An 11,151-nucleotide genomic window follows, 5' to 3' on the forward strand; every position below is an offset into this window, starting at 1 on the left:
AGCTTGAAAAATACCTCAGATATAAGAAAAAGGTTCCAGTATTCCAAAGAGTCAAAGTAACTGCCTTCCCCTTCTATTTCCAGTATTTCTGTTTGCACACTTAAGCATCATTGGAGTTAGACAGTGCCTCCCCAACTCCTCCAGCACTACAGCATTTTCTCACCTCTACAAATCAACAACTTAACATGGGGAAAAAAAGTCTAACATGACAGATGGAGCTGTCTGAAATAATTGCAGTCGCATCCACCCCTTTTCTGCTTACAAAAGATCTTTCATAACACAAAACTTAATAGTTAAAAGAAGTCTTTCTACTGACTGAGCTACACTTGAGTAAACACAGAGTTTTTAAACTCTGTTAAACTCTAAATTACAAAGAAAGGCTGGGCTGCCAACTACATACCACTCCTCTCAGTTTATTTGCAATTAATATGCCAAAATTTAAGGTATTTCTATTAATGACATAATGAACGCAACATGCATTAAATACCTATGTGCACATCAAGCGCTGCTGAAGACTTGTCTGTGGTGGGGTCACTAATGAGAAGAGCTTTAATGCCATTTGCCAATTCCAGTCCACGATATTCTCGTTTATCCTCAGGTGATTTTATAATTTTGTTTGTTATTCTCTTAATAGCTGGATTGTTCATTTTGTTGTTTGTCTCTTTCTGAAACCTTAAAGAAAACAAAAGAAATTTCAGTTACTATTTTTACTTAAGCCCTGCTTATATTTTAACACTATGTTAGACAATACTGGGTGAAACTGACAGCAAGAAATTTAGTTCTGCACAAAACTCATAGAACTGGCCTGGAAGTATAGTTCAGATCCTGAGCAATATTGCTGTTAAAAAATAAAAACAAAACACACACACACAAAACAAACAAAACCACACCCAAAGACCAATCGACATGACAAAATTGTAGATCGCATAATTGAATGTTTCAGGTTTCATATTACAGGTAATTTAAAAAATAACTTAGTAAGGAAACATCCCCTTATTCAATTATGACAAGAGCAAAATGAAATGAGGCATACATTGCTATCTCAAGTATACTTGCAGGCTTCAGGAAAGTATTTCATGTGTCTGAGTTGGTGGCTATATTGTGATTGTTGTAACTTTGTGATTGTCAGAGAAACAAAATTTTACTAATAAACCACTGGATTTGTACACTAAAGCAAAAGGGTGACACCATTTACAATACTGCCATAAAAATACAGACAGACTGCAGAATTGCCACGATAAACAGGAATAGACTGTCTCACATGTTTAAACTTATACTATTAGTTTAACAGACATGCTACAAAACATACTTCTTTAATGGCACCATTTTGAAATGCTAAGAAACTAAGTGTGATTCTGAAATTCTAAACTCTGGTTATGCAATTTTTTTAAATGCCAAGTGAAAAGGCAAGACATTCATATTTGGATAACTGGGGAGGTGGAGTGGAACCACTTGGCTTTATGTTGAAGAACAAACAAACAAAACAACCAATCAATAGAAAAAAACCCAAACAAACCACACATGCAAAAAGCAAACTCCAGAAACCGGAAATTAGAGAGTTATTGTCTGAGCAAATCATGTGGTGTATTCCTGTATGAAGGAACTGTAACCCTGTTTTACATGAAGGGTTTTAGAATGGGGCCTATTATAAATATATAGTACCAACCAAACTCAAGTCTTTTCCCATGGTGAAATGTTGCTTACCATATTGCCAAGCAACTTACTACATGAGCTTCAGTAGTCAGTGCTGAGCTAATTTCACTTACAAAGAAAAGCAGATCCCAGTCTAACTTCCCACCACAACACATACACAGAGGCAGGAGAAATTTTGTGCAGTCCTGTCAATATCATATAGACAACGAGGAGTTTCACAGTATTTACTTTTCCATTTTCAGGTTGTACAGTTCAAGGAACTCCACCCAATTTTTAAGACTACATACAAGCTTTAAGACCATACGGGATGTGGAACATGAAGGACTGCACAGTTCTCAACACTGTTTCACATCTTCAGTCGTGACATTTTAACTAACTCTAAATAGAAAATCAACTGCATACTCAACATTGCCAGATACACAAAAAACAACTTTGGAAAATCTGTTTATGTATTTTATTTACAGTTTAAAATTACAAACGAAAAAGGGAGTCAGCTAATAAAAATCTCCTTCCTAAAAATATTGTATCATTCTCAAAATGGGAAGCAGTTCCATGAACTGCTGTCGCACTGGATTATCTCCTTCTCAGTTACTCATGTGATTCTAAAATATAAAAACAACAGTCAACTTAAAGCCAGCAAATGCACAGCCATCAGTGTTGGTTTCAAATATTATAATGAGGCTGATAAAGAGCTTATTATAAAGTTTCTGAACATAATGTCTACAGTAGAATCAGTGAAAAACAGTGTTTCACAAACAGAAAATTAAGATTTTACCTATAGCAGAGTGAAAGTTTGTGTAAGATTGAATTTATGCTTAAGGAGGTACATATCTAAACTAGAGAAGATATTATTGGAAAAAAAAAAAATCACAAACCACAAAACAAAAAAACAACACCAAACCAAACAACAGTAAGGTAAGTGTTCGATCTCTGAATACTTTTAAAGTAGTAAAAACACTACTTTGGAACTTTTAAATAGACTTAAGTTATAACGCACCCTTATATGAAAGAAAGCAAAATTACAAACAGGAATTATAATCCAAATAAAAAAATTAAAAGCACTGAGTACAGAAAGCATCCATGAATAATCGGAATCTGAATGTCTCTAAGCAATAGCCATAAACAACATGAAGTAACTTTTTAAAATGTGTAGCTCAATGCCCTTTAGAAGGAAACACTCTACTACTAAAACATGGTTCTCACACTACAAATCACTTAGAAAAGGTGCAGTTAAATGTAATCACTAAACAGTAACTGAAATGCTGAATTTAAATTTACATGTCTACATTCTCATTTAAACCTGTAATTTATCCACTGGTTTAAGTCTGTACTCTGATTAATCCTGCTTGGAATATCTATAGGCTTCAATCCTTTGAAAAAAATGCAGATACCACTCAAAAACAAAGGACACTCCAAGTACGGCAATATCTATGTTTCTCTGCATCAACAGCACTGTTATAATCCATGCTTACGATTGAAAAAATGTCTCCTTGTTCAATGTTCAGAGTCCTAGGTAGAAATACTCTACTAAAAATAGTGTGTAAAATTTATGAAATGAGAAGAGATATTAGCTTTCATAGACGAAAATCAGTAACTAAACTGTTCTTAATTGTATTTCACTTGCACACAATTCTACTGGATTGACAAATATAAGTATGTAGGGGAGCAATGAGGTCCCTGAATCTCCTGATTTCACATCTGCTAAGGAACACCTGTGACTTGGTTTTCAGCTAAAATATTTCATCTCATTAAGATACTAGTTGCTTATCATAAGATGCATATATACTATAAACTTCAAGGGTTTTTTTTGTAAATGTTATACGATTTCCTTGTCATCTGATATCTCCTTGTAATTTCTACACCACATCATTAAGTCACAGAACTTTACTGTTTGTTCAGATGACTCATCTTTCCAATGTGATTCATCATATTATGCAGCTTCTGTGAAATCTTAAGAGATTTCAATTGATATCTTGTGAAGCTGTACACCTCCACTTCATCTTATTATCATAGCTTACTTCTGCCTCCTTCATAGGCTACCTGCAGCTTGGCAGTCAAATTTCAGTACAGAAAAAACGTACAATTTTCAAAAGGTCAAAATCAGTAATTAAGCCTTCAAACCAAGGACTTAGACTCATATCTCTGCCTTAATTGTTATTTCAGTGGGCATTGTGAATACAACATTCTCTTCAAATAGACTTGCACGATTAACCCAAAACTATTTCCCTGCGAACTAAACTGTAGTACCAGACAAGTCATGTAAAGACAAGAGCAGATCAACTACACAATACTCCTGGAAGGCAATGCATCAAAAGAACAAGACCTACACCTTCCTGCTTAAGTACTGTTCCGCCTGGTGCTGTTACTACAATACAATAGCTAGAAAAGAAAAATCTCACTTAAGATAGAGTACTTCTACAACGACTCTTTCTTAAGAAGTAGACTGTAAGACACAATATTAAATATTCCTTCATATGATTGCTTTTCCACACAACTGTTAAGTTCCGTAAGTGCAATAGCTTTATAACAATACTGCGTTCCGTTCTTTCATACAAGAATCCTGGAACACTACAAACCACTTTTTGACAACAGAACTGCTTTTGACCATAGGCAAAAAGTTAATTGAAACAGAAAGAATTCTACATTTCTTGTAGCTTTTTGAGAGGTAGCTCAATTCCTAAAGTCATGTTCAGACTCTGTGTTGAAGCACATGTGCTACATCTACTTGCTATGCTGTCCTTACAGTGAGCATTGAATGCTGATGGGCAGTAGCAAAGAAATTCATCCACAAACTAGATGCTATATTTATCGCAGAGCTAATATCCTAACATAATGTCATTAAAAGAAATATTGTCATACTACCTTCACAAAACAGAAACAATAGAGAAAGACCCAATAAAGCTAAGACAGCAAGACCAAATACAAAGTATTACTGCAACACTGGGGATTCTTCCACTGGCTCAAAAAATACAGGTGGCAAGATGACAGAGCTAGAAAGAAAAAGATAAAAGAACGGAGGATGTTTGAACCGAGAGTAGTGTCCCTGTTCAATGACTAGGAAATATGAAACATTCTTCCTCCTCATCAAAATTGCTTCACTTGTTACAAGAAAATGGTTTAAACAGATGCTGAATTTTACACTACAATACTTTGAAGTAAAATGATATTCTATTCTTTGAGGCCCCATTTTTGTAATGATTTCCAGGGAGGCAGTCCCTCAGAACCAGGGAGGCTCTCTGGGGATGCCAAATTCCATCTGCAAATAGAGTATTACAGAGTGGGATTAAGTGATACATGATTCTGCCTAACTATTCTAGTTTTGAAATTTATTTTAGTAAACTTACTTTAATTAAAAATCAACTAGTGTAGTCAAATCTAAGTTCAATGTTTGAACAATTAAAGAACCATATTTGAAAACCAATTAACAGAAACTCCTGAGGGTTGTTTCAATGCAGGAATGTAAGTAGCTAATAAAAATATGACCCCAAAGCAGAAACTCCAAAGCTCTTTTCAAGAGTTTTTTTTGCCATGACACGCTGCACATATTTAAGTCAAATGCTGGTGCACAGGTCTGAGCCAGAGGAATGACCATAAACACTAATCAGCTTGAAGTAACCAGATGAAAGGCAACAAACAGTTACCACCTCAGCAGATTATGATGCTTGCTTTCAGTTTATATCAGTTGCCTTAAAATTTGGGGTTTGCTTGAAGTTTTTATGCAACTGAAACCAAGTGACTTCTATGGACACACCTGTGGGTGTTGTGACATACTCACTTTAAATTTAGACTTGTATATACTAGGATCTGAATTGTTCCTCATTTTCAACTCACGTTTCATCTGTCCTTTGAATACACTTGATATGTTATGCAGACTGCAACTCAGTTGTTATTCAAGTTCTGTGTCTTTGAAACTATACAGAAACCACAGTAATGTTCAAACTCACTTGTTCCAAGTTCTGTATTTTATTTATATCCACTCCTCTTCAGCTTTTATTTTTTTAATTCTAAACTTAATTGCCTACCAGAGTGAAGTGAAAACTTCGTTCAGCCAAAACGTCTCTCTGCTCTGTCTTGCAAGGGAACTACCTTTGATAACTTGCCCTCTGTACTATTTGCTAATCCATCTTGGTTTACAGTTCTTAGTAACGTACATGAAGATTTCTTTAGCTGTCAGTCTCTAGAGTGAAAGAAGTGCTGCGTGCTTCGGCAGGAGGCCCGGTGCTGCAGAACTACCAGCCAGAGTTTCCTCACCTCTCTTAGAGCGATGACAGCACTGAATTGAGCACTCTGGAGGAGTCCATGAACATCTTCAGCTGCAAGCTCTCGGCTTCGCAACAGTAAAATAAATCTCCATTCTTCCACAGATCTTCACCCCTCCTCTTTGTCTCTTGCATCCACCTCTCCTCACAACAGCAGTAGAATTCAATGGCATTGTGACATCCTTGTAAGAGTGACATTACCAGTAAGTCAACTAACAATCTACCTCCTCTCTTCTTGATTCACCTGTATGCCATATTTTTTTTTAAATCTAAACCATAGGCAGTACAAGTTTTCTCCTAAAAATCAGACAAATGTTTTCACTAAGTTCTGTTACCAAGAATGTAATTGAAAAAAAAAAAAAGGAGCAGAGAAAGAGCAATCTCAAAAAAAAACAAAACCCAAACTCACAACTCAGGTGGTCATTACCATAAAGGATACTTTAAGAGACTACCCATAACTGTTACGAGTTCATCAGTAGACAAACCTAGCAGTCCTTCTTTTACATATTTAGAGATTAAAACAGTTCACATTATTCAACATCCATAAAGCATCAGTCTTCTGTGAATTTACTTGTCATGAAGCTTGAGAACGTACAAGATCCCAACACATTCCTGATGCTGATCTAAATAAATCAGACTGCATACACAGGCAGATAAACTGCATAAGTAGATAAACTACTCAATATGTTAACATGTTTTATCACTTTTAAACTCATCAGGAATTCAGCATACTACTTCATACACAAAAGCCCCAACTACAGAGACACAAAATGATTTAATCAGTGCTCCCACGTTATTAAGAACAACTGATCATGCCAAATTAGGCAAGTTTGAAGATGACGAATATTTGTAATGTTCTGGTCTGTAGTTAATTTAGAAGAAATTCTGAAGTCTTGTGCATTTTCAGAACCTTCATCTGCAGCTTTTTGCCCAATCTGTAACTGACTCAGAGAATTCTCTCCTAATGATGGTTCCCAGGGCAGACACCTGCCTTGCTCTCATTCCCAGAAGGGTCTGGCTTCTGCAGCTTCTAGATCACAGCAGTAAAACTTGGTCTGCCACAGGTTTCACTGCTACCCTGACAGCATACAGGAATTATCAGTAGCATTCATGACACAATACCACGTGGGAACTTGGCAAAAACAAGGGCCCTGGTAGCTTCACATGCAAGATCAAGGCCCAGCTGAGTAACTGGCCCAAACAGTAAAATGATATGTGTTTTCAACAGCTTTGTGGGGGTCAAACAGGATGGACTATACAATCAAGACACCATAAAGCTAATTTACTGCCTTAAAACTACATTCCCTAACTTGAGCATTCCAGAGTTTCTAAAGCACTGGGTAAAAAAAGTCAAACAAAAAGGCAGGATTTTACACAATCTGATTTCAGACACAGTAATAAAGGATAACAAGGTTTTTAAAATTTCTAAATCGCTTCAGCTTGCTTTTCCTCTCTCTTCAAAAATTGCCCCAAACAATTCAGCAAAACAGACCCTCCAGGATAAACAAGTTTTATCCAGATTCACCAGAAAGAGAAAACAATTTAAGTTCAGTCTTTCCTTAGCACTTCTTTCTTTCAATTTTTTACAAGATTGGTGAAAATTAGGCAAATTCCAAAAGGGTTTTTTGAAGACTTTCATTATTTGAAAGATTGGTTCTTTTTAAAATTTAATTAAAATTATCTGGTTTAGTCTTTAGACAATATGATGATATAGGATTTTCAGAATGATTTCACAAACCTGGCATAGTATTTTGGCTTGCATCATTGTTTTCATCAGTCTCAAACTGCATGCTAAGAACAAGCCTGATGAGACTAGTTTCTGCGTTACATGACCAGCTGCTTGAACGTGTACTTCACTCATTTTCTTCAGAAATGTACTGATTAATTCAATTAATTGCTTTATGCATTGGATACTTGCAAGCCAGTGGTTCTCATTCCCTCTTCCTCAACATTTTTCCACCACCACCCTCCAGCTGCAGGGCTTGGTTCACAACCCAGTGCAGTAGTGATGTCTGTAGCGCAAGGCCCTGCATAGGCTCGGAAACAGAAAGCTGGACGCTACAGGAGAGATCTCTGTGTTTTATTCTAACTGTATTTTGATGTGTATTTCATACATTTTATCCGCAAGTAGCACATCAGATTGCCCAAGACTCTTTGTAAAGCCAACTCACTTAACACTTTATGCTACCATCTGTCTCATACCCTCGAAAAGAAAAACTTGTGAGGTCTGAATTAAAAAAACAAGATGAGACTAAAACTTTAGTTATACAGCATAACAACAAGAAATACACAGAAAGATGAGAGAATTGGCAAGAAAATCTGATCTAGCAACAACAACAAAAAGAACTTTGGGATTCTGAATCATGAAAAGTACTGTAATTGCACATTAAAAACAGTTGCTTATCTAACACTAGAGCTTTGACATAACCAACAGACCCATAAAAACAAGCAGTTTACAAGAGTCAGCAGTGTGTTTCAACACAGGAAGCTCTGGCTGTTTACCTATTTTGTGCTTTAGTTTTTATGAATTTGGACAATTCAATTCTAGTTCTACTGTTAGTGCTGTAAGTAAACTCTCAACTCTACAGGGTTTTTTTCCATTTAAATTGCTCGGGCAAGCTACAGTTCTGACTCATTCTAAAAACAAGTCGCAGAAGGTCAAATTGAAATAGAAAGCTACAGTGAAGCAACTTTCAAACAAGCTACATCAAAAATCACCTTATTACATATATGGTCCTATCTCATAAGCGTGTTTTAGCAACTTACAAACATCCTAAAGATGCTCATTGACAGACCACACATATACAAATACAAACTGTTGGCACAAAAATAATTCAATTCCTCTACAGGCATCTTTATTACAAACTTTTTGATTCCTATCTTATTAAAACATCGATATGTCAAAATTATGAAAGCATCTAATACAATAAAATTAATGTATCAAAAATATCAACCCAACATGAGATTTCTCAATCTGACTGTATTTTTAGTAAATGACTTCCACAACAGCCTGCAATGACTTTGAGCCTAAGACCTACCAGTTCAGTGAAACACTGGAGGTAATAAACTGTTTGTCCCTTCCCTCTTTTTTCTTCTGGACCAAAAAGGCTAGGGAACTACTTCTGTGTTCATGTGCAAAATAAGTTATGTCCTTGACACTCCAATCAAATTTCCAAAGGTACCATTTCATCTAAGGGATTAAGCCACAGCCTTACAAGGGACTGAAGACTGAAAGGAGAAAAGGAGCAAAAAAAACATGGAAACATGCAAATATGAACCCTTCCAGGGACTCCCCAACTAGAACAGATCACCTCAATGATGTACATGAGATGAAAAGGAGGAGGTAAGAAGTTCTAAGTGAGAAATGATCTTGCTATTTGATGTACAGATTAAGGTTAAAAATTATATGAGAACAAAAAGTTAAATCTGAAAAAAAGGTGAAAGTATGAACAAAATTCAGAAACGGGGAATGTGTAATTGAAAAAAATATTCTTAATTTTCACACATTCGCCATCTTAAAAAGAATCATTATGTGAAAGCACTATGCTTGCTCTCATTTCATTATCATTTATGCAAATGTTAATTCATAATTATACAGATGATTAAATCACAGTTGTAGGCAGTATGAAAACACAACAGGCCTAATCACATATATAAAGTTAAGCCCAAATACTGCACATACTCACATGCTCAAAGAGGAGTAATCCAGCTGGAGAAACTACGGCCTGAGAAAAGCACTGGCTTTTACTTTATTACTTTTACAATAATGAAGCATACACAGCAATTACGAACAATAACGGTGCATCCGAATTTTGACACACGAGCATTGACGGCATGAGTCATCATAACTCACCGTTTTTTTCCCCGAAATAAGCTAAATTTCACGTCTCTTACTTTTGCAGCCTTAAATATGAGGTTTGCTCAAAAGAGAGAAGAGAGAGAATAACTTCTTTCCCTCACCCAGCTCCCTTCCTGGAACAACTTTGCCGAGCTCTTCAGCAGTTCTGATGTGCCCCTCAGGCCAGCCCGGCCAAGCCTGTCGCCTGCTCCTCCCTCGACTGAGGTACTTACTGTCCCCCCTGGAGCTGGTAACACACACACAAACAAGGCCCACAAACGCCAGCACTAAACAGCTCGTCAAAAACTGAAGAGGCCGCTCCCATCAACTTCGGGTAACTCTGACAGCAGCTTCTTTTCAAGCAATTTAAACTTTGGTTTTGTATATTTAAGACCTAGCAAGACATGGCAAGTTAAGCAACATGAAAATTCCATGGGTTTGGTTTGGTTGGTTTGGTTTTGATTTCTTTTTTTTAACGGGACAGGGGGAAACAAACAACAAAGCAAGCCCACGGGGCAACCGAATCCGCGCCACAGCCGCGCGGCTGATGGCCGAACCGGCTTTGTCAACGGAGGCGCAGGGGAGACACTCAAGCCGGGCAGCCCCCTGCACACCGGGCTCGCCGGGCGGGCCCTGCCAGGGGCGGGCAGGGCACAGGCCTTCCCGGCACACACGGGCCCGCCGCCCCCAGCACCTCCCCCCGAGGACTTCGCTGCCGGCCCCGCGTTTCCGCGGCCGGGGCTCCCCTGGCTCCCCGCAAACCCGGGGTGAAGCCGCACTCGGGGCAGGGCGGGCATTCGCCCGGCCACACAAGGTGCCCCCGCCCCAGCACCTCTTACACAACACAACGGGGGACAGGAGCGGTTCTCCGACCTCACGGCCCATCGCACGGCGCCAGGACCCGGGAGCCCGCCCAAGACCACCCGCCCCGGCTCCCACCGCCCCAGACACCGTACCCGAGAAAGCTGCGCCGCCGGCACTGAGGGAAAAAGCGGGAGGCCGGGGCGGCCCAGGGGCGCGCTAAGCCCAGCAGAGCCCGCCTCAGCACAGGAAGCAGCCGCTGCCGCATATCCCGGCCCCGCCGCCAGCGCCCGGCCTCTCCCCGCCGCTGCCGCCCGCCCCGGCCCGGCTCCGCTCGCCTCAGCACACGCCGCTCTTCGGCGCCGCGGCCGGCGGCGGCGCCATCTTCTCCGCCCGCCTCCCCTCGCCGCTTGGCCAATCCCTCCCCGGCGCCCTCGGGGTCCCGTCCGCCCTCCTCGCCCGGCGGGGCCGCCGCCACCGCGCTGGGCCTAGCAGGGCCCGTACCTGAGGGTGCGGGAGGCTGCCTGTGCTGCCGGGAGGGCCGGCGCTGCGGCTGGGGAGGGGGCAGGGGGCCTCTGGGAGGAGGCGGAGGCGGCGGAG

At 39.6% G+C, this 11,151-nt stretch overlaps 1 protein-coding gene across 4 annotated transcripts in view; it reads right to left on the reverse strand.

Annotated features, from left to right (window-relative positions):
- IDE (insulin degrading enzyme) overlaps nt 1-11,151 on the reverse strand; it is a 66,222-nt gene that overhangs the window by 54,730 nt on the left and 341 nt on the right. For 2 of the 4 annotated variants that reach the window (XM_065638597.1, XM_065638596.1), the window contains exons 1-2: nt 10,707-10,947; nt 488-672 (exon numbers count right to left, since the gene is read on the reverse strand). In XM_065638597.1, the coding sequence (XP_065494669.1) occupies nt 488-672; nt 10,707-10,819 (298 nt within the window). In that variant the 5' untranslated portion in view covers nt 10,820-10,947. Of the gene's footprint in view, nt 1-487; nt 673-10,706; nt 10,948-11,055; nt 11,151 lie in introns of those variants that run through there. The other 2 variants (XM_065638600.1, XM_065638598.1) reach the window with 2 other exon arrangements.

The sequence above is a fragment of the Caloenas nicobarica genome, chromosome 7 (genome assembly GCF_036013445.1).
Source record: "Caloenas nicobarica isolate bCalNic1 chromosome 7, bCalNic1.hap1, whole genome shotgun sequence".
In the NCBI taxonomy this organism is placed as follows: domain Eukaryota; kingdom Metazoa; phylum Chordata; class Aves; order Columbiformes; family Columbidae; genus Caloenas; species Caloenas nicobarica.